Source organism: Amblyomma mixtum, chromosome 9 (genome assembly GCF_055824585.1).
Source record: "Amblyomma mixtum isolate Tamu chromosome 9, ASM5582458v1, whole genome shotgun sequence".
NCBI classification, from domain to species: Eukaryota; Metazoa; Arthropoda; class Arachnida; order Ixodida; family Ixodidae; genus Amblyomma; species Amblyomma mixtum.
Genome location: NC_143020.1, coordinates 108,195,423 through 108,219,422, shown reverse-complemented (window position 1 = coordinate 108,219,422; position 24,000 = coordinate 108,195,423). Strand labels below are relative to the sequence as shown.

General features: G+C 48.2%; 2 protein-coding genes across 3 annotated transcripts in view; both read right to left on the bottom strand.

Moving 5' to 3' along the window:
- The window catches only part of LOC149330622 (cyclin-dependent kinase 1-like), a 28,822-nt gene extending 23,127 nt beyond the window's left edge, over positions 1–5,695 (bottom strand). For both annotated transcript variants that reach the window (XM_089561253.1, XM_089561252.1), the window contains exon 1: positions 4,629–5,695. In XM_089561253.1, the coding sequence (XP_089417379.1) occupies positions 4,629–5,485 (857 nt within the window). In that variant the 5' untranslated portion in view covers positions 5,486–5,695. The remainder of the gene's footprint in view (positions 1–4,628) is intronic.
- Positions 5,696–9,142: 3,447 nt separating this feature from the next.
- Positions 9,143–17,053, bottom strand: LOC149330621 (uncharacterized). Its single transcript, XM_089559463.1, has 3 exons — positions 17,032–17,053; positions 12,405–12,639; positions 9,143–10,623 (listed from the first exon to the last, which is right to left on the bottom strand). The coding sequence occupies exons 1-3, from the start codon at positions 17,051–17,053 to the stop codon at positions 10,191–10,193; spliced, it is 690 nt and encodes a 229-aa protein (XP_089415589.1). The 3' UTR covers positions 9,143–10,190.
- Positions 17,054–24,000: the final 6,947 nt, after the last annotated feature.

The window sequence follows — 24,000 nt, the reverse complement described above, 5'->3', positions numbered from 1 at the left end:
TTTAACTTGAAAACATTCGAAAGTAAAACATGCTTTCGAAGCTGTGTTATGAACGCGTTATTTTGTGTTCAAGAACAACTGCAGTCATGCCCTCTATTAGGTAGACCATCTAAACCAATGTGAGATTTTCTGCCATAACTGACAGACCAAAACCGAGAATGTTCCTGCTCTTCATGAAATTGCTATTCTAGGCAGCAATCACATGGTTTGTGGAAGAAAACAGATTGAACATGGAGTTGCACTCCACATGCACAGGTCCGCTGGATGGGAACAAGAAATCCAAGCTTACCGAACTAAAGAGAGAGGCAAAAACAAAATACACAATCTATTCTACAGTCGTAATACATATTTCTAGCATAGCATTTACAGCTTTCCAAGTGAAAAACTGGGAAAATGTGGTCGACAAAATTAACTGAAATATCCAAAAACCCGCCTCTCCTGAAAATTCTGAAAAAAGTTCCCAGTGGGATACATGCCACAGTGAAATCGGAAGGTACGAGCTCTGTGGCCGAGGCAATGCATCAAAATGCACCACGGTATTTTGTGATTCATAAATATTCACTTAAGACTGTAACCAATTATTTCTTACGTCTTCCAGACTGAAAGTGGTTGCATAAAAGACATTGGGATTCCGATTATTTAGTGCAACACCATATACATTCCTGCTGCACTGTTACAGGGCAACATGGGATAGCTTCTCACAATTTGTGGCATTTGCCATGCCACAAATTTTTCAGCCCCCCCCCCCCCCCCCTTTCCTCACAAGTACTCCACTTCCTCACAAGAAATAATACTCTGCAAAAGCTGTAAAAGGTGTAAAAGACAGAACCTATTTCTGGCTGTATTCAAGATGCATTCTGTCGAGGGAAAAGTTGAAGCTTCATTGTCCGCTTGTAAATTTTGCTTTTTATGCTGCGTGGTTGAATATGTACAAAAGCCAAAATCAAAATGCCCAACCGCAGCTAGTGCAGTTACAAATGACTAGCTGAAACGATTGTGTTTCTCCAATGTGAGCATGGGCTCTAAAAAAATTCTCCAAAGACGAGCTTTGCATCAACGCATGACCAGCCGCGGTGGCTCAGTGGTTAAGGCGCTCGTCTACTGAGCCGGAGTACCCGGGTTCGAACCCGACCGCGGCGGCTGCGTTTCGATGGAGCCAAAACGCGAAAGGCGCCCGTGTGCTGCGAGATGTCAGTGCATGCTGAAGACCCTCAGGTGGTCGGAATTATTCCGGAGACCTCCACTACGGCACCTCTTTCTCTCACTCCCTCCTTTATTCTTTCCCTTAAGGCGCGGTTCGGGTGTACAATGAGGTATGTGAGACAATTACTGGGTTATTTCCTTTCCCCAAAACCAATCTTCATTTTCATTACGCATGCACAACTGCAATAAAGGGATGCCCGCCAAAAGTGAACTATTGCACATGTCCAAGTGAGAAAGAGTTGTAAAAAGTTACGACTGCTGCAGGAACACCAGTCCTGCAATAATAAAGTGGTTATGAGAAAATGAAATGGTCAGTTACCGTCTCACTTTCGGTGGAAATCTGAACCGCGCCGCGCGGGAATTAAGGGATGGGGAGAATGTACGAACGGAGAAAGAGGAGCGCCAAAGCCTCCCGAAGAACCACACGATGTACTACAACAACAACTTAACGTGCAATGACATCCAGCAGAACGCGATCGACTTTCGTATACCGCCTTCATAGAAATTCGGTCATCGTGGTGGTTATGTCTGGAGAAAATTTGCTCCGAGACGGTTGTCGTTACGGTTCAAAGAATCTGTGCGCTTGTCGCCACTGACACAAACTGCGACAGCAATTTGAACAAAAGTTGTCTCTGGGCTGGCTGGTCAACAGTACTGACAAACATCTTAGCACAAATCGATACCACACAAAGAAAAAAAAGACTAGCAGGCAACCTGCAAGAGCGGCCATGGTCTCAGTGGCCTGCTGCTGAAGTCGCAAGAACACGGTTGATGAGGCTCTCTAAAATGTCACGAACAGAGCTGAAGTAAGGCCACCAAACTCAATGAAGATGGGTCGCTGCCACACAGCAACTTTCAACGACCACAGCCATTCGCGGTACCGCGACCATAACAAATCTCAAAAAGCAGCCTCGCGCTCTTTTAACATTAAAAAAAGCAAAAGTATAAAAAATCAGAGACTAATAAAATAGAAATTTAAATTTAATTACAAATTTTAGACACCATTAACTAGTTTACAAGTAATTTTTTATGCAGTAGTTAAAATGACAGCTCGGAAGCAAGCGAACGGAAGCGTGAAATCTCCGAGATCACCCGCGGGCGGGGGTGATCTCGGAGGCCCTGTCGAAAACTGCCCGACTACAAGTCTGTGCCACACATTTCAGAACATGCTGTGCAATGCGTGAACACGGCTATGGCAGAATCGCCTGTCTGCAGCGTCGCCGCTCTACCGAAGTGAGATAATGAAAACCGGTTTTCAATAAAGGATAGGCTCAGGAAAGGGACAGAGATTGAAGAAAATTGTCTTCACTGCAGCTTGTAATTAACTTTTAGCCACATTCCAATTGTTCAAGTATTCCATCAATCACTCTAACTCGAAAAAAGCTGACATAGTTCAACGACCCTCTCAGAAAAAGCCAGATATTTTAGTGCAGCACTACGCTCCGCATACTTGTGGCTGCTTTTATAATAAAGTAAAATTTTATTCACAAGAACAAGAGCACAGTATACATGTAGGCATGCCAAACAAGAGCTTAAACAGAAGCAGACAGACACAATAAAGATTTGGCAGTGTGCGTTCATAGATCATTACGAGCAGAAAAAAGAAAAACTGACTGAAATAGACGAACGGAGGGTTTTTGCCCGGTTCCGTTAAGCCAACACAAACATATTCTGGTACAATATAGAGTATTGCTGGCACATGAAAAACTGAGCATAGTCTCTGTAGCAACTGTGAACACAAGGCAACAGAAAATGGTCAATTGGACAAAGGTCACACACAGGTTCATACACAGTGCAAGAGTTTTACATCCCGACCTATTTTAATACAACAGTGACTTTAAACAACTTTCCAAAACCATGCATTTTTCACAAGCAAACCGACCAGTGGTGCAATTGATGGGGATACCATACATGACAGATTCTAGCATGCATTGAAGCACACTTCCTACTTGATTGCACTATGCTCTAGAGAAAAAAAATACCATATTGCAATACACAAAGCAGAGAGCAAGAGAATTTGTTTACAAACTAGAAAAATGACATGATTTTATGACATACATGAAATAGGCAATTTTGTGAAGGTCTGCACAAACACAGAGAAGAATGTTCCACAACATATGTAATTAAAAGAATCCCCAAACTATTTTACTGAATACATGTACTTTACGAACTACTAGAGTACAGTAATAATGGCCCAGAAACAGGTACTGGCGTAAGTCAGCTGTGATAACTAGCTGGCACTGTCAACCTGAATCAAGTTTGCACGGTACCAATCCATTTTTTGTCGAGAGTCATCTGAAAGTCGTTAACTACCTGGTGACGGCTCATGCCCAATCTTAGCCGCTCCGTATATGTTCTGCATGGCAAGTTGAAAAGAGCAACTGAAAATAGTTCACGCACCACAAAGGACGGACAACAGCAGCACGAAGGGCACATGATACATCAGTGAGCGCTACCACCTGCAGACACTCTAGAGGCCTCACTCCCTAAGTGAGAGGCGACATTTCCAGCAAACTTTTTCACCCATTCAGGCTGTTGAAGTAGTAGCTTGCACAGGCTAACATGAGGCCAGTCATGACTTTTATGGGATTCAAACCATTACTGGGCCAGCAGAACTTGCGAGATCAGTTAGGACAAAGGGATGCCCAACCTTATTGGGCCGGCTCTCTATGCCAACAACACTGTGGAATTAATTTTCAACATTTTAATGTGTTCCCTGCACTGCATTCAATTAGCCGAGCATCATGGTATATTGGCTGCTGCAAGCCGCAAAGCATTCTGTGTCATGCTCAGTGTGTCATTACTTATTAAACAGTTAAAAAGTAGACAGCAGTGGCTGTTATTTGTGGCAACAACCAATTTGCACGTCGAAACGGTCATTCACGGTACATATGGGGAGTTACTGCAGATACTGAACATCTATATTTAACAAAGCTCCCATAGGTTGAACCTGCAGGTTTCAAAACTTTTACAAGTAAGTTATCCATACAAAATGACATATTTGAGCTTAGTCGCTTTCAAACCAACCGCACAGTGAAGCTAATGCCCAACGGTGAATTTTAGCCTTCTAAAATGGTACCTGCTTAACATTTCACATGCACTACATGCAAAAAGTAGCCCTTTCTGCTGTCTAGAGGCAGTTTGTTGCTGCAAAACATGTGTTTTATTCTGCAAGTTCAGCTGACTGGCGTCGTTAGTTTCATAAAGCTGAGTAGAAAAAACTGATAAGAAATGTCATGAGATCTTGTTGAGTCCCTGTAGTAACATCTTGTTGAGTAAACTGAGCATGCAGCATCGAAGATTTGTCCAGCACACGCGATTAACCTGGAAACATGCGTAAAAGTTTACTCAACAATCTTTCCCTACACTCGTAATGGGACATGACACACAAAACGGCAAGTTAGCTTGGAGGCACTTCAAAGTACTTATGCTCGAGGGCGGCCCGGGCTGTGATCCTGTCGGCAGGGTTGTAGATGAGCATTTTCTTCAGCAGGTCCAAAGCCTCACCGTCCATCTCCGGCAGCAGGCTCGCCAGAATGTTCTCCTTCCAACTAGGGAAGCTCGGTTTGTAGTCGGGAAGCTTTGTCACGTTTGGCCAGGTCTGCTCCGTAGGTGTTCCCAGCGTGCGGAAAATTCGGAAAAGCTGGTCAATTTCCGAGTCCCCGTGGAATAGTGGCCTGTGGGTGACCATCTCGACGAAGATGCAGCCAATGCTCCAGATGTCGACGGGGGTGGAGTAGCGTTGAGCTCCAAGCAGCACTTCCGGGGCCCTGTACCAAAGAGTGACCACCTCGTGGGTGTAGACGCGGACGGGAATGCCGAATGCCCGCGCCAAGCCGAAGTCAGCGACCTTGATGGTGCCGTTACCGTCAATGAGCAAGTTCTGGGGCTTCAGGTCCCGATGAAGCACGCGACGCTGATGGCAAAACAGTATGGCCTCGAGTATCTGCCTCAGGTAGCTCTTCACGAGTTCTTTGTCCAGTTGCTTGTGCTTGCCAAATCCATCCAGGTACTTCTTGAGGTCCATTGAGAGGTATTCAAATACCAGGTAGATTTTGTCGGAACCCTCCATAAGCACCTCTTCAAGACGAACGATGTATTTGTGCTTCAATTCCTTCAGCACGGAAATTTCCCGAATGGCTGTTGAGGGTACGCCTTCATCCTCGCTCTCCAGGCGAATTTTCTTCAGTGCTACAATTTTTCCGTCACGTTTGTCCTTTCCCTTGTAAACAATGCCGTACGTACCTTCCCCGATTTTCTCCACCTTGACGTAGTTGTCCATTGTAGCGCGCAAGGAGGCCTGTGCAGCGGTTGAAGCGGCGCACGTTCGATTCGAAAATTCCAGCTTGTGCGTTACGGATAGGCTTGGCTTGGCTTTAAATAGGAGGCGTGCGGAGGAAAAGGATGTGGGGCGATCCAAAACCGAAGCGGGTTTTTTGCTGTTTCGGTTTCGGTTTTATCAACCGAACGATGGCTGTGACGTGTTTGTGAATTTTAGGCGATGTGAGGCATTACAAAATAAAAACGAATAAATAAACACACCGTTATAAACTCTGATAAATAGTTTTAAATAACTACAACATTTCACCAGCCTGCCTCAAAGGCTGGAATAACGACAAACGACTTATCAGCAGTGCTGTAGTCCAACTATACGTCACAGCCATAGTTCAGTTAAAGGAACCGAGACTGAACAGCGCCAAGAAGAAATTTAGTTTGAAATTATTAAGCTGTCATAGGCAAACATCAAAACTTACCAACACTGAAACAGTAGGGACTGACTGAACGAGCGAAAAACGGGGGAGGGAGTGGCTTCAGGAGCACTTGGCTTGCGAAGGCTGGGCGCTTAGCGTCGCGCATGGATGGCGTCGCGTTGAGCGTCACACTCCATCCTCAGATTTTTTTCCTCGATGTTTATTCACGGTTTTGTCTTTTACGAACAAACATGGGTGCAGATGGTGATATGAGCTTCAAAGCGCTTCCGGTATCAATGGCGCGGCTTTTGAAAAGGTTTGGGCTGGTGCCGACTAACGCGGCCTCTTACCAAGCTCTTTCCGGCGAATAAAATGTTTTACAATCAATAACACACCATGACGACGATAGAGGGGCTTTTAGAGCATACGACGTGTGTCGCGCTGGCTTTGATAAGGCATCATCGGATGCAAAGCATTCCGCGCAGTTGTTGTTGTTGTTGTTGTTGTTGTGACTGAGAGAAGGATGAAAAGGAAATTGCACGGGCCTGCTACTGGCTCGAGCCAAGCCACCACCGCTGCCACGTGCAGATAGAGGAGAGTTAAAAGATCAGAGGAAGGAGAGAGAGGAAAGGAAAGACGCGCGTCGCAGCAACAACTGCGTCCGCCGGAGCGGACGCTGCTCAAAAAACAGACAAGCGGCCGAAGCCGCGCTCGCCGAAGCGAGAACAGATAGTTTTTCTGTCCGCTGTTGAAGTGGCGCAGTGCTTTATAAGGCACCGGTGCACCTCACGCGCCAGTTTTCGATGTTTCTTTTTTTCCCCTGGGGTAATTTTGCTTGCTCGAAAAACGCGCCCTCTTCAAACAGCAAGTAATCTGGGGCTAAAAAAAAAAACACTTCGGAAAAAACTGTGCATAGCAATACCGTGGTCACGAGAAAAAAAAGGAAATCCCTGATTGCTCGGTTGGCTTGGCAGCGTGGCGCAGTTGATTTTAAAAAAAAGAATTGGCTGTGGTTTAGCCATAGAGTTTCTTACTATTACCTAGAGGGAAAGCTGGCGGCGCTGCACTTCAGCCACCATGGACGCCCAAAGCATCATGGGGCGGTGAGCTACTTGTTGCGAGACAGTCGTAGTTTTTGGAGAGCATGGAGTGGCACTACTAAGACGTTTTATTCCAAAAACGCTGTTCGTTTGTGCGCAGACGACTTTCGCGCGAACACAGTGTGCAAAACCCATAGTAGTGAAAACGCGACGACACACGACGCCAATAAAAGGTTTTACTTTTATGAAATGCCATTAAAAACCTCTCATAGTCTTTAAGCAACAACATTTTTTTTAAAACATATTCACTTTTAAAAGTGCGCCTGTTAATAACGAAATATTAGTTTTTATAGTGTTCATTACTTGGCCAATAGGAGAGCGGGTCGTCTCTTATTTTGGGCAAACTTTGCACTTAAATGCTTTTCTGCTTGTTTGTTGCAATCATTTGACAAGATATTGAATGTTAGGACGTTTGTAGTTATCAAACAGCTTTATTTTTCTATTATTTTTTGGCCAAAAGTTGCAGTTCCGCAACAAGTAGCTCACCGCCCCATGATGCTTTGAGCGCCCATGTTGGCTGAAGTGGTATCGAGGGGTCTCGAGGGGCCTCCATGCAAACTCCCATAGACGGGCTGCCAGCTTTCCCTCTAGTAAGAAACTCTATGGGTTTAGCCCTGGTTAAACCTGGAGTGACGCGATAGCTATAGGTGGCCGACTGGAACTCGCCGAGTCGAATTGCTGAGTCAGTCTTTCGCCGCTCCGTTTCTATGGGCGTTCCTTCTTCATCCTCGTCGCTGGACGTGGATTCACAGCTACTGCCTAATTTCCTTTCCTCAAATTCATTTTCTTCATTACGGCCCTCTTTCTGTTCTTTCACTTCCACTTTCTCCCTTCCTCTACAAACGGATGAGGGGGGTCCACCGAGGTATGCAAGACAGTTATTGCGGAATTTCCTTTCCTCAAATACAATTTTCATTTTCTTCATTAGGCCACTCTTTCTTCTTTCACTCCCATTTCCTCCCTTCCTCTACAAACGGATGACGGGTGTCCACCGAGGTATGTGGGACAGTACTGCTTAGATTTCTATCTTCAAATATAATTTTCATTTTTCTTAATTACGGGCCCCCTTTCTCCTTCTTCTTTCTCTCCCACTTCCTTCCTGTACGGTGCGGTTCGGGTGTCCACCGCGGCGGCTGCTAGGCAACGGCTTGGTTTTTGAGGAAAGGAAATGGCGCAGTATCTGTCTCACATATATCGGCGGACACCTGAACCGCGCCGTAAGAGGAGGGAGGAAGGTACGAGTGAAAGAAGAAAGAGAGAAAGAGGTGCCATAGTGGAGGTCTCCGGAATAATTTGGGCCACCTGGGGATCTTTAATGTGCACTGACATCGGACTCCCTCGCCGCGCACCCGCCCCGCCATGTGGAGCTGATATGGGTGACTGCCCACTCCGGGAATCCCGGAAACGAGACCGCCAACGCTTTAGCCCGAGCTTCTCTCAGCCGGGCACCGGCGGCCTCCGACCTGGGGTTCTCGCGGGAGCGCATGCACTCATTCAGTGAAATGACGCAGGCCTGCAAAGCCGAGCGTCGGCTCTACCCCCCACCTCATCCTTCTCTCGACAATTACCATCAGACACTTTGGAGGCGGCTCCAAACACGCACTTTGCCCTCCCCTTATATACGCTCGCGATATCACTCAGTCCACACGAGCCCTTCCTGTACCCTCTGCCACCACCCCAAAGCCACTTTCGACCATATTATTTTCCTCTGCCCGGCGGATCCTCCCCTGCGGGGTCTGGAGCACCTTACCACTTGGGAGGCTTGGGATACCCTACTGCGCTCCGAGGACCCGGCCAAGCAAGACATCGCCACCGGCCGGGCTGCCAGCGTCATGAGCCTCCGGGACATGAACGTTTGACTGCAGTGGGGCCGTGCGGGGGCCCAAGGACCGACGTGTCCAAAACTCCCTTGTTACAAATAAAGTTTTCATCATCATCATCATCATCACAGCACACGGGCGCCTCTTGCGTTTCGCCTCCATCGAAACGCGGCCGCCGCGGTTGGGTTCGAACCCGGGTACTCCGGCTCGGTAGACGGGCGCCTTACCACTGAGCCACCGCGGCGGGGTGGCCGAGGAGCAACCACGGCGAAAGTGCGACCATGCTGAAGAGGCGAAGTGGCTGGCTTAGCTAGAGTAGTGTAGCTATCGCTACAAAAAAAAAAAAAAAGAGGAGCCTGAAGCTGATTGGCGTTGCGGCGCCGCTATGCGGCGGCCTCCAGAACTAAGAAGCGCGACGGATAGAATAGGATAACTTTATTTAGCTCTAGCGCAAATGCTTTTATGCGGTTCAGGTGAGTCCATCTCCGCAACGGTCGATTGCCCCTATTCCAGGGCTCCGCTGGTTGCTGCCGTCAGCTGAGCTCGCCGTATCAGACCGATCTGGTCATCGCGGCAGTCGCTGAAGAGTATACCCTCCCATTGCTCCGCACTTGGGTTTGGTATAATTGAACGACGTCGGCTGTTTGACATGCCCATGTTATGTGATACAGTGTAAGCTTTAGCGTCGCTGCGCCAAAGCTATAACTATAGGTAAAGGTGCCTCGATGGCCAGCAAGCACACTACGCTAGCTGGCCTCGCTGGCCGCACGGAACTGTGTTTGATTTGGATGTGGACTACCGTGTACCTGGCTTAAAGGGGCTCTGAAAGGGGCTTTAATAACGTTGCGATATGCCTGGGATGTTAAAGAACGCTGCTTCGCGAATTGTCCAACAAGAATTTTTTAATGCGCTTTGTATAAGCTGAGTTATCTGTGGTAAAAACTTGAATTTCAGCGTATTCGCTTCTTTCCCTCTCCTCTCGTCACTTTTTGCACGCTGGAAGGTCGGCGCTCCTCCGCCGGCCCCACCCCCGGGGGGCGGAGCTTCCTGACCCGCCGGAACTACGCGGCTTATCGGCCGCGGCCATGGCGGCTGCGTGACGTCTGAAAGAATCTAACCAATAGCCACCTCTCAATTTGTACAGGGAGGTGCGAGCGACGGAGGAGGGTGCGAGCATGAAAACTTCGCCGGGAAGGGCTCGCCAACTTTCGTGCGTGATTGTGGGTCGCCTGCTGCGTGTAGAAGTGTATCACTTGGCTCAGGTGTTCACGACAACACAATGCAGTGATTGAGCGTGTTGATGTGCTGTCATCGGAAGGTGTTTCAGGGCCCCTTTAATGTGCCGCCGGTGCCGTGCCCGGAGCGGCCCTTGTTTTTCATGTGGGCCACGTTTCATTAGCCTCGCTCGTAGCCGTGCGGGTAGCCGCGGCCGTGCACGATCCTCTCTCGTGCTTCATGGCGTCACTGCGTCGCGTGAACTTCTTCCCGCACTGCGAGCACGCATGGGGCTTGACACCGGTGTGCAATAGGAGGTGCCGGTTGAGGCTACTTCCCCGAGAGAACTCCTTCCCGCAGCGGGGACACACGTGCGAGGGTACGCTGTCTACCGCGTGCCATCTTCGGTGATGCGCCAGGCTGGACCCCATGGTGAAGCGCTGGCCACAGTCGGGGCACTCGTGCGGCCTCTCCCCCGAGTGGTTCAGCAAGTGGCGGGCGAGGTTACCGCGCAGGGTGAATTCCTTGTGGCAGAACTGGCACACGAAGGGCCACTCGCCCGTGTGAGTCTTCTCGTGCCTGGAGACGCATGCCCTGGGTGGGCGGGGAGAAAACGAGGACAATATGTACGCTTCTGACCCGACAGTTCCGAGAACGGGACAAAGGAGAGAAAGTTTGCAAGATAATCAGTGCTAAGCCTTGTTTACTGGACTGTGTGAAATGAAGTGGAACATTCCTTTATGCAGCGGGGCATCTTCTCGTGTGCTTCCTTTAACTGAGCTCTTATTGAAGTTCATGTGTATTTCGAGGCTATTGCCACGTACCCAGCCGTAAAGAAGGCGAAGCGGTCACTACAGCGCGTGAGGAGTGCTGTTCTAGAGTACCCTGGCCAATCCACCGCCGTGGGTATGTGCCATTAAGCCTAAGGACGTCATCATCAGCAGGCTGGGAGATTAAATTCTCGGGTTTACCTTTGCGTCTGTCTACAGGCTTCTGCTGGTTTGTGACAACTGGTGGATGCGCGGGGCAAGCCACATGGCGCTGCCGTGCACCCTTAGAAATACATGGGTACTGTACTTATTCATCCACGCGAGCTCAGTGGGGTGGGCTCCCACTGCAGCTAATCGACTGCATTGCTAGCTTTGTGAGGGACGGTGACCCGTTGCACGACGTTCGAAGTCCGCAAAGGGTATCTGTGCACAGGATAAACACAGGAGCAAAGCGGGGGTAAACTGACCTTTGGACAGCTGCAACTGAGTAGATGTACAAGAGAGGGGGGGGGGGGGATTGAGCAGACACACGGAAAGTGGAGACTGGACGGCAGGAGAGCGGGCACGGCAGTCAAAATGAAACCGTTAAACTGATTTCATGCATTAAACAGTCCAGCCAACTTAATCACACCACCTGGTGGGGTAGCAATCTTCTTCGCGCTTACCTAGTTTATGGTCAAATGCGCTTAGGGGAATCCCCCAAGATGGAATTGATCAATAACTCGAAGTGGGAACTGTGTTGGCCAATGTTTAGGGGAATCCCCCACAGTTCCCACTTCGAGTTATGGATCAATTCGCTCTCGCCCTACCATAAGCTTGCCGTTCCGGTTAGCTCAATTGGTAGAGACTGCTCCGGTGAAGTGGTGGTCCCGGGTTCGAACCCCGGACCAAGACGAATTTTTCTTTAACTACGAAGTGTCTGAGAAAGCTGTACAGCTTTCCTTTGTAGCCGTATGACTGCGCTCAGGGGGATGTCAATGAGTATAATTACTCCCATATTACCCCGGTTATGTGGGGTCGCCGTTTACCAGTGACCTCCACATCTTCCTGTCCTGGACTGACTCCACTGACAACTTCTTCTACCGAAGATCTATCTTCAAGTTCTCTCAATATCCCCTTTGGTCGTCCGCGTGCGCTCTTCCCTTTGGTGTCCATCCCTGACACCTCTTCCGATATACCCTTCATCTATTCTCATGGTGGCAGCAATGTGTGGTGCAATTAGTGTGTGCCTGATACATAAGGATAAGGCGGGTAAAGATCCGAGGACACCACTGAAATTCTGCAGGCCTGCTGTGACCACAGGGTGAAGCGTGTCCTCTATTCGTACAGCGCCTCGTCGACATGTCCTCCACAGGTCCAAACCACGAAACGCCTCACAGCTGTCTTCTCTGAATCGCACAGAAACATGGCGGATGCTTTTACGGAAAATCGCTCGACCTTGCTTGACTGCACAGCTGTCTATAGGAGAACTCACCTCCTCTCCCCACCTTCTGATTTTATTGTTCTTCGAATTCCAGAATCAACGTCCTCAAAAACCCACGTTGCTTGGGTGTGTCTGTGTATGACCAACGCTAAAAGGAGATAAACGTTCAAACTTTGACTTACTTGTCATCGCTGGAATACGGGCAGTAGGCACAGCAGTACTTCCCCTGTGGGCTCTCGGGATGCTTCTGCTGCCGGTGCTTCTCCAAGAGGTCTTGCGTGTAGAACAGCTCACCGCATGATTCGCAGTAGAGGGCTGGATGTGGGACGGGCTCACTATCTTCAAGCTCTGAGGGTTGGCAGAACAGAGGAAAGCTCCTCTTGGAACAAATGGCTTTCTTTCGGCCCAGCGTATTCGCTCATGTAGGTCATCACAAGCAGTAAACAACAGACGATGACGAATAGTTCCGTAGCTGCCTTGTTCCTGTTTTTTTACTTTCTGCTTTTGCTTTTACGAGTTTTACGAGGTATCGCCAGAGCATATGTGTACTACAAATTCACGTATAATTAAAGTACTTTTTTTCCCGAAAAAAAATCGGTAATTTTTTAGGAAGGGGGTTGCTTATAAAGCGGGGTAAATATTTAGAAAAATTGTACTTTTTGACAGCAAAAGTAGGGGGTGCGTTCATTAAGTTAGTGCGCTAATTACGCTTGTAAATACGGCAATAAGGACAAGGAAGTGGAGAGCTGACCAGATATACTTGAAACCCTCTTGCTAATGGGAATTCCCCTACTCTGCAAAAACTGCACACACCGTGCGAATGATGTGCCAGCGAATACGACACTGACTTCATTTTCCTTGATTATAACAAGTGCAGTCATCACACAGGCACACATTTCGTTGATTACAATAACGAGAGTGATTTCGGCGTGCTATAAATTCGTTCATATTTTTAGCAGACAAGCAGTGCAGAGAAGAAACACATTGAGACTTCAGACACATAACTCTTGATTAGAACACTACTTTTTGACTGTATTGAATATTTAAGGAAAATAAATAGCGCACAAGAGAAGACGGGACAAGCGAGGAGACACAGACAAGCGCTAACTTTCAGCAGAAGGTTTATTGCAAAATCGGGAGCATATATACACATGTCCAGAAAGGTTTGGTTTGGTTTTATGGGGTTTAACGTCCCAAAGCGACTAAGGCCATGAGAGACGCCGTAGTGGAGGGCTCCGGAAGTTTCGACCACCCGGGGTTCTTTAACGTGCACTGACATCGCACAGTACACGGGCCTCTGGAATTTCTCCTCCAAAGAAATTCAACCGCCGCAGCCGGGATCGAACCCGCGTCTTTCGGGTCAGCAGCCGAGCACCATAACCACTGAGCCACCGCGGCGGCTATGTCCAGAAAGGCAACAAAGAAAAGGATCGAAGATAACATTAACAAGATGATGTTATCTTCGATCCTTTTCTTTGTTGCCTTTCTGGACATGTGTATATATGCTCCCGATTTTGCAATAAACCGTCTGTTGAAAGTTAGCGCTTGTCTGTGTCTCCTCGCTTGTCCCGTCTTCTCTTGTGCGCTATTTATTTCCCTTAAGTATGTCATACCAACATGCCCAAGCCTCATCTCTTCTGTATTGAATATATAATCACTTGATGTAAGAGTCAGCCAGAATGAGTATATTGGACCAAATATCTGGGTCCGAACACACATGTAAGTGTCAACGGGGGTAGCAGTCGGAATTATAGTATGCTCTAGAAGTAAAACAACCAATTTGCGAATATTTGTGCACTGAGAAAAAATACTGTACAAGTTATGGCTGCTGTAGCGTTACCATAGTGTCGCAAAAAATTTGTTAGGAACAGCTTTGGCGTAGTTATGGCCTAGAGAACATTTCTGTCGCCGCTTTCAAATGATAAATCAGTTTTTGCGCACAGGGGCCAGAAGTTTTTGCACAATCCAGGAGCTTGTGATCACTCAATTTAATCAAACATAAACTTTGAGCAGTCAGTGTTCCAGGCACAAACGGCTGCAACAGGCAACCATGCTTTCAGTGCAGTGAAGCTGAAGTCTTCTGAAGAGCAGGGCTGATGTAGTTCCCTGAAATGCCAAAAGTACAGCTTCACTTAAGCAATTTTTGTAGCATATGATATACAGAGCGCTTCAGCCAACTTGTACCAACTTTCGAGAAACCACAACGCGTTCTAAAATAATTCGACCAGGCCATGGTTGTAGGCAATCGTCTTGAACAGGTCAAAACATCATTTAACTACGGCTGGTTTGACAATCAAAGTGAAATTAGTTCTCCTTTTACCAGTACGTTTAGCCAAAGTTTTCGGTGTAAAAGTTTTACAGCTTGTTCTGAAATGTCCACTTGTTCAAAGTAACTGTAGCGTGGTTTCTTGTTTTTTTCAGCTTAAAATGAAGCCTACAACTTTTTAAAAAATTTCACTTGACTATGCGCTTTCACGTTACGATGTTAGCTCCCTCAAACACACCCTGATGGAGAGAACAGGTTGCAGCATCATTCGAACATGCCAGGGCACGCACGGACGAGAAAAGCACTGACACAAATGGCGGCTAGGATTTGGGCAGTAAGTAGGCATTTACGCATAGTATGCACGGTTATTTGCTCTATACCTAAGTCCGAGTTGCAAGTAAATGACGGGTTTCTTGGAGTTGTAGCCCGAAGTAAGTTCGTATTCCCAAAACGCAGGGCCACTGCATGGCGTGCAATATCTTTCTTTCTTTCTTTTTATTTGTTTCTTAGACGTTTGCCTAAGAAGGGGCTGAGGCTAAAGGCACAATGTTGCCTGACAGGGCCTCAGCCCCCTACTACATGACAAACTAACATACAAATTATAATAGTCCGGCGGGCCGGTACAATATAGTATCGTACAAAATGGTATCGGTACAAAATAGTACATCCGGATAATATCAATGGGTGTAAGGCAAGGAGTGTGGTTCCCAGAACAAACTTTTAGTCATAGAGGCTTGCTTTGTTCGAGTACGTTTAAAAATGAGCAGCAACTTGATTTAGAGTTGGTTTGTGAGTTTAAGTCGAAATTGCTACACCGCTTTTTATATTTGGTCCAGAAGCTTTCAAACGTTCGCGTGTGCTCAATTCACTATTCGGGGTCAAGCGCGCTGAAGCTTGAATACGTGTTCTTTGCTGCGTCATACTGTAGTTTTGCAAGCAAAAAATCTATCATTAACTCTGTAGAACCTTCTCAAGATGTCTTTTTTAGCTCTAAATGTCCTGCAAGCTAGAAAACTTGTTGAGATTGTCACCTCGAGATGTCCAGCTATGATATACCAGGTTGTTGTTGATAAGGTGCCATTTTTGTTTCCGGCAGCTTCACTATCTCTTTCTTGGAATAAGAGGGCGCCTGAGATACTTTATTTTTACTACGGTGACTACATTATTCAGAATAAGAACGATTAATCACTTCAGGAGGCATACTTCTTAGTACGCTTTCTCCCTGCGGTTAGTGCCGCCATCTTGCAAGTAGTTCATATTCTGCCACCAGGCTACGACACTGATCCATCACTGAGAAAGTGTCTACACGTTCTGCCCCCAGCGACCCGAGACTGGTTTTGGTTGAGATGTTGAGATACGGGTCCCCGTCGTGCGTGGGGGGAAGTGTTGGCTGGGGTAGTGCACTGCACGGGCTCGGGCCGGCCTGAAAGCCCGGGCCCGGGCCTGAAGTTGCGGGCCCGGGCCGGGCTCGGGCTTAAAGCGGCGGACCCGAGTCGGGCTTGGGTCCGTACAGAGACAGCTGGTGTCCGACTATTCATTCACTATTGCAGAGTGAAGTACACAACTGCGGCATTTGAGCAGCAACACGGATGAGCTATGGTTATAGTACGCGCTGAGAAAAAAAAAAACTAAGGTTTACTACTTGATTTATTTATTTCCTTATTTCCACGCCGCGGTGGCTTAGTCACTACTCGTTGAAGAAACACAGGTGGTAGAAATGATCCGGAGCCCTCTGCTTCGGTTTCTCTCACAGCCTGACTCCCTTCGGCCCTTAAGCCCCAAGAACATAGCGTTTATGTTATAGCTATATTTTTCTCGTGTGAGAAAATTCACAATGTAAAGCGTATTTGGTTTTCATTTTGATCAGCTGACCGGAACGTCTCGTAAATGAAATAGCCACAAAAGCTCGCGACAGTTTGTAAATCTCGTCTCATAACCACTTCTATCCCTCCTCGCTTCTTCAGCCTGGTTGTCATGACAAGTGTTTTGCCCTGTAAGTTATCACGTGGTTCGCGCGTTATCTTCTGCTTCACCAGTAAAATTCAACCGGTCGTAATTGGCCACTGATCGTTCGTCATCCCAAAACATACCTATACACTATTAGAAATGCATTCGGGACGAACATATTAGTTTACGACGCTTATAATCTTCAAAACACACACCGTGAAATACTCAAGTCTTTTAGCATTTCGTTTCTGATGAAAGGCGACCAGTTCGGCTATAAGTTCAACCTGTGAGATCGCGTTCACTAAAATTGGCATCCCACTGCTTGCTAGGCAGCTTTAATGTTTATACTTCCGGGCGGCAAAATATCATTGATTAAAATCATAGGGGAATGCAAAGTAGGCTGTTACGTGCGTATCTAGCACTTTTTATTTGGCTCTCGAAACTTCCTAGTTTATCTTTGCGCACCAACACGAGATCACTGTCCAAAAGACGGGCATGGCGAGCACTACTCTTAATCACTTCCATGACCATGAGCAACTTGTAGCGGAGATACGATATCTACACCACCAGGCAATCGAACAAGATCATAAAATCACCTTCCAATGGGTACCAGGCCATAGCGGCATTGTTGATAACGCCTTAGCTGACGATGCTGCTCGATCGGCTCACGATACAACAAACAGTGTACGCATACCATTGACAAGAGCTGACGCAGCAAGGCACCTTCAACTGTTCGCCCGAAACCTGACTGTAGCGTCGTGGTCTGCCCCTGGAGGTTGGACACCTCGCTCGCACCACTTCAACCTCTTGCTTCAACATCATATACCATTCGGCCTCCCCCGCAGTGATACTAAGCTGTTGTGCCGCCTGTGGCTGGCAGTGGCGTTCACAAACGCCTATTCCCATCTCATCTCAATGGCAGACTCTCCAGCGTGTGACCAGTGCGGTTGTGATGAAACGATCGGACACCTCCTTTGTGACTGCCCTCGTTTTGAGTGAGAGCGCGCTTTCCTAATTGCTACTCTGTACCGCTTGGACTCGCGTCCTTTAACAGAGTCCAACGTTCTGGGGCCTTGGACACAACCTTCCACGCAAAGGAAAGCGGTGAAAGCACTCCAGAGATTCTTAAGGGACTCGGGGTTGTATTCCCGTCCATAATTTTTTAAGTTTTCAGTGCGCGCCCTCTGTCTCCGTGACATGATGGTCGCTGGACACTTAGAAAACTCATTTCATTGCCGCTCTTTTTCCTTTTTCCCCTTTGTTTCCCTCCCCAAGTATAGGGTAGCCAACTGGACATCGCCTGGTTAACCTCCCTGCCTTTCTGTCCATTTCTCTCTCTCTCTCTCTGGGTTAAAAAGAACCAACTTTCTGCAAACCAAACTGTTTTCAGAACCTTTGTCGGCCAGTTTCTTATCGGTCTAGTAGCAGTCTACTTGCTCAGAGTGAGCAGTATATCTCAAGCGTAACTGTGAAACGGGCCGGGCCGGGCCCGGGCTGGGCTTCACTCGAGGATTCACGGGCCGGGCCGGGCTCGCTAGAGCGATAATTTAGCGGGCCTGGGCCGGGCCCGGGCTTGAAGCCGCGGGCCTGGGCCGGGCTCGGGCTTCAGGTATCGGGCCCGGGCCGGGATCGGGCCTCAGATTGAGGCCCGTGCAGTGCTCTAGGCTGGGGTGGTTCCGCATGCTTCTTTCTCTGCCAGCCCTTGCCAAAGCCAAAGCGAGTGGGGCTTCCTTTATTCGGTCTATGGTTCCGGAAGGGTGAAGAGAAAAAGTTGAAGAGCCGGGGCAAAGAGGGTACCGTCTTTGTCCAAACGGCGTCAGAGGTGGGGTGATCCCACGGGAACAGAGGACCGTTTGCTTCCCTCTCTTGTTTAGCCTTGGCTGAGTAGCCACAGAAAGCTGTACCGTCGATGTTACTATAGACCTCCTCCATGTTTGCAAACAAGCGAGGTGGCGCTGCAGTCGCAGCGGGCTCGCGGTAGGCAAGAGGCCAGCGGGCGGCTTCGGGTTGAGGTGGTGCACGCCGGTTTTCAAGGCTTGTAGTCGCGTTTTGAGTTTCTGAGAATCATAACAATGGTTGATGCTTTCAACTTAGTATTCCTTGAAGTACACAGGCTATGGCTAGAATGCTTTTGTGCCGTTGGTTTCTACCTAGATACTGAATAAAATGATGTTTTTGACACTCTGCACTAGCCAGAACAATTTTACCTCGGGACAGTAGTAAGGGAAGCACTGCCGTTTTTTCGGAAGAGCCACGTGCACTTACCGTCTGTTTACACGTGTCGCACAGTGCGAAAAGTGGGGACAGCGTCGATTGTGTCCCGAACTCCTCTGTCTTGTGTAACCGCTGTTTTTAGCCGTCAGATCAGGCACCAGCCAGGCCGACTTCTCCCCTTCTTAAACTGGTCGGTTTGGTGAAAAGGTTGGATTCCTAAAATTACATTCTTTCCTTGCTCTGGGTCTTCTGTTTGGTGACGAAAAATTATAGCAAAATATTCAGTACAAATTCATAAAATTACGGTTTTTAGATCTGTGGTCGTCAAAAATTGTAAGGTAATGGGGTTTATGATGGTCCTGGCACGTCGCAAATTCTGCGGGTTTCCGACGACGGAGCGCCACAATGGTAGCATCACTACGAAGAAGAGGGATCAGAGGTTTCGTTGATTTCAGTGGCGCATTTCTTTGAACAAAGCTAAAGCGAAGCGGCCATAAATGGGGGAATAAACTTAAAGGTTTATTTTGTGACCTACCATATTTTCTGCGATTGGCATCACTCAACCCTTCGTAAACTTATAACAAATGGAAATACAATGATTCTATGTGTCGCTAACGATTCGAGAGACGTTGAGCAGCGCAATAAATCTCCATTTTTTTTTGCTACAGGAGCAGTAGTATGTTAGTTATTTTTATAAGAAAAGTTTTCATGCGACTATGCATGCATAAGTACTGAGAATATAAAAAAAAAGAAGTAAGAAAAGAAGAAGAAAGGGCTTTGGGAACATGCTGGCATAAAAATTTTCTGCACTTTCTACTTAATTATTCAAGACCTGGGGTGACTTGACGAGGGTGTTAATTATAATTACCCAATAACTGTACCAGGTATAGCTGAAAATAAAACGCATTACTGAAATTAGCCGAGGAATTTTATATTTGCACGAAATTTGGTTACATATCTCATGCATCAATAAAGAAAACCTTTTTCATTGCCTTTACCCCTGTCAATCTCGCTACGTGCCTCTGTAGGTAACCCGCCTGCGGTTGCTTGTTTACAAACAGGCTTCGCTATCATGTACTACTTCATGGAGCAGCTTATGACACATGAAGGACGCAATAAAAAGCATGTGAATTTTAGCACACTTAAAGTACGCTGTTATAAGCATTGCTAACGTGACCGCGCAAGATTGTCGCAACTTACCAGACTTCTTTCTACGAGAATCAAACAATTATGTCGGTCATGTTAAGAAATAATTTAAAGTATATATTAAGTGCCCTAAAACGTGCCATTGTACGTTCGTATAACTTCTATACACGTTAAGACATGCTGTGCTATCAACAAAATAACGCACTCTTTGATGGTTAGTGACCCTGCCTGCGCCCGCGCACACCAGCTCAGGGTGATCACGGCCACAAAGCCCCGCCGCGCGCTATATCCAGGTGGCCGTGGGGTGAAAAATATGTGCCCATCTACATACATGCTTTTATTTTCCTTGCGCAATTTTAAGCTTACCATGCTGTTGTTCAGGTGAATGAGCGCAGCAATTTCCGTGCTATGAAGCACGTTGACTAGCAGCGCCGGTCGACACCCAGACTTCGCGCTTTTACTACCGCGGCCCATTTCCTAATGCTGTATTTATTTGCGAGAAACCTATTAAGGCTAATTTACTTTTCCGTTTTATGATACTACGCGGACCCAACAGTGCCGCAGCTGGTCAGTACATGCTGCTTCTGCAGTGCGCAGGCATGATGCAGCCGCCGGTAGCTGCGGCAGCTGTGGTAGGCACGGGCAGGCGGAACCTGTTTTGCCTACCGCGCGAAAGTCGCTACTGACATCAGCGCCACCGCATCTTCGTGACGTCGCGGGGTGAAGGAGGTCTATATGGAGGGCCTCCTTTGAGGGAATGTGCCGTTTCGTTCTTGAGTTTTACCCGACTACAGACTTTACTGTTTTCAATGTCGTGACATATATGAGTGGGAGCAAAGAAAAAGAAAAAAAATAATGCTGCCCAGCCCGCATCGCAAAAGGCACAACGTCGATACAGTGGAAACTTGGGACAGTTAGTGATAATTGTCGACATAATTGCACAGCGCAAATTACTAAGTAAGCGAAAAGAGAAAGCGGACGCCAAAAATAAGGAAGGTGTGATATAAAGCAAATTATTTATGTTTATGTCCCATGCATATATTTCTAGCGTTTCTTTTTTTCAATGAACCTTATAGTTGCGATCGGTGCCTTTCTTGTGTCCTTCCTTCTTTCCTCGTCTTTTGCGCGTGCAATCACTTCGTCACTGTTGATGCATAGTAATATTAGTAGTAGTTGGAACACACTCCTGGTCTAGAGTGTAACCTGCAAACTCTAGCGCTGAAAAAAATATATTTTTTTATCAAATGGTATTGCATCTATGATAGGTTGGTTGGTTTATGGGGTTTAACGTCCCAAAGCGACTAAGGCTATGAGAGACGCCGTAGTGGAGGGCTCCGGAAATTTCGACCACCTGGGGTTCTTTAACGTGCACTGACATCGCACAGTACACGGGCCTCTAGAATTTCTCCTCCAAAGAAATTCAACCGCCGCGACCGGGATCGAACCCGCGTCTTTCGGGACAGCAGCCGAGCACCATAGCCACTGAGCCACCGCATCTATGATAAGAAAACTATAACAAAGACAGCTATACAATTTAGTCAACGCTCAGCGGATGCCTGTCCAACCTTTCAAACTATGGTTGGTAAAGAAAATGACAGAGAGAAGTGGGCAATTGTCAATTTCTGTTTACCCTTGAGATGAATCGACATTGCGCAAGAGACGTGAAATTGCTATTGAGAGGGTTAGCACCGCAGGGTGTCGGAATGTGTTTACCTCAGAAGCAAATATTCGTCGTACATGCGGCGGCACCTTGCAACGAATTCCGATCAACTTAGATGGAATTTTGCCAAGGTTCACAAAAATGTAGTATACAGATGCATACCATTCACGACGCGGACTCGAGACTTTTTTATGGACATTGTACGAAGAAAGGGGGGGGGGGGGGGCTAGGTGTGCAGGAACGCTGCCAAAAAAAAGGGGGTCGGCTACAAAGCGTTAGTTCTGTAGGCACTTAGGGCCACCCCCTCCCCTCTCTAGTTTGGACCCTCAACTGCGTGCTCTTATTCATTTTAGACGTACGTCTTTCTTGCATCAAGTTTGCATCATTAGGTTGCTTATTTCCTTCAGAATTTTCCATCGCGCCTCGATTTGGTTGGATCAGAGATTGAAAAAGTGCGCCCGCGTATGTGCGTGTCCACGCGCGCGTGCCTAGAAACTGAAGGAACAGCTGCTATTTTCACACCGTCTATTGTCAGGCAACTATAGCCTCGTTTACATGAACCCGACATCGGCGGGTCGAGCCAGGAGATCGAGTTGAGCAAGGTCTGCATGTTTACATGCAGACTGTAACTTGACTGCATGTTTACATGAACTCGATTTCAGCGAGTCGCGACCGGTTCAACAGCAGCGGCACCAAGCGTCGAGCGGCGCCGCGGGAAAGGGCAGTGGCAGCCTGGAAGATTGCGGCATGCACGGCTGCCTCGGAGGCGCTTCGGCGCAAGCGAATAACAGGTTCGCATTTATCACCTCCCCTTCCACTAAACCGACTCCGACCGGTTTACGTGCTATCTGCTGTTGGGCTCGAGTGAGTCAACCCACCCCCTGCAGCGGAGTTGACTGGACTCGCTCCCTCTACTCCCGGAACCGACTCTTAGGTGTTTACATGAACCCAGTAACCGGTTTTCAGCTTAAATCCTCAACTCAACCCGTCATGTAAACACCGCTTATAACGTGCTTGTAATCATTTTCCGAGAATTCCTTTTCCTGCGGCGCTAGTCTACTCCGCCTGCAGGAGGGCGCGCAGCAAGGGGAGAGGGCGGTCCTTTGTGCCAGTTCCCGAAAAGGGGACCGAAGCGGCACACGCAACTCAGAGGGAGCTCTCCAGCCAATCACGTCGATTTGTGTGGCTGTGCATGCAGCCAAGCCTGCGAACGAGAGCGAAGGGAGGGGTGGGGAAGGGCTGGGGTGCTCACCTTTCGCATATGTCCGCGCGAGAGCGTCTTTTGCACAAAAGCGCTGAATGTTACAGGTGGAGTCATATTCGGCAACAGACGGTCGTGGCGGCTTCAGTCTCCACCGGTGCTGTCGCGGCGCACCTGTGGAGACCTGTCGACGCGCTTGGCTGGGCGGTCTTCTTTGATGGGCATGTGCTGCTTCGTTCTTGAGTTGTACCCGACTTATATACCACATGGATTCATTTCAGCGGTGGAACATGGCGCCCTCTGAACCACGGCATTCATTTGAAAGAAATGCGAGTCTAGTACAGGAAAACTGCCCCTGCTCCATGGTTAGTGCTGAAATAGTGCAGCTGCAGCCGCCATGGAAGCAGATGATGGTTTGCGGGTTGTGATAAACGGCAGAGACTCAAGTAACTTTCACTCGTCGACAAGCTAGAACGCTGCTCGAGTTCTCCAAAGAAACGGATCGAGGCTTGTTCATGGCAGCATGTTATTGTGATGTGCTGTTTGCACATTTCTTCATGAGATACGAGATGTTGGCTGCCGCTGGTGTAGGCTGTAAACAGCTGGCTGCAATTCATTGGCATCGCAAAGGCTAGCGACGACCAGGCCTGCACTCGACCATCCGTTTTGGAAGCAGACAGTGCCAAACTGCGCTCAAAGTGCCGGAACTAGCGGTAAACACCCGCCGCACCGCCGCTGCCGCAGAACTTTGCCGAACTGGTGCAGTGAGTGCAGGCGAATCAAGCGCTCTCCAACTTCCCCTCCCCAGCGTCTAGCCGGAAGAACGAACAACCGGCAGCACGAAGCGAAAGCCTGTCTCTTCCCTTTCTTGTCGCTTTAGCAATGCCAAAGCTGCCCTCGAAAAATAATACGACGCCCAGAATGCGTTTCGTAGCGTCAGGTGAAAAAAGATTGTCAGTGGCTTAGCTCTGCTATGCCTGGATATACGTAGCGTGAAGAGCTCCGATGTTTCGGCCGCACGTTTCGCCTTGGCTGCTCGACGGCGAACTGCCAGGCGACAACTTCGGGATCGGAAGAATTTACATTTTCCAGTCTTCTGCGCCGTGTGGCAGCGACTCGACTCTCCTTAGCTTACCAGAGCTTACATGTTGAGCGCGATCATCATTTATCCGCGCACTCTCCTCGCGCATGCGCAGTAGCGCGCGGCGCAACTGTTGTAAACACGAGGTCACGCGTCGGAGAGGAGCGCACGCCGGCGGCGCCGGCAGCGAGGAGCTCGCACCGGCTGTGGCGAGGAGGCGACGCACCTGCGTACCTGCGCCTCTCGTGACGTCACGCGGTTCT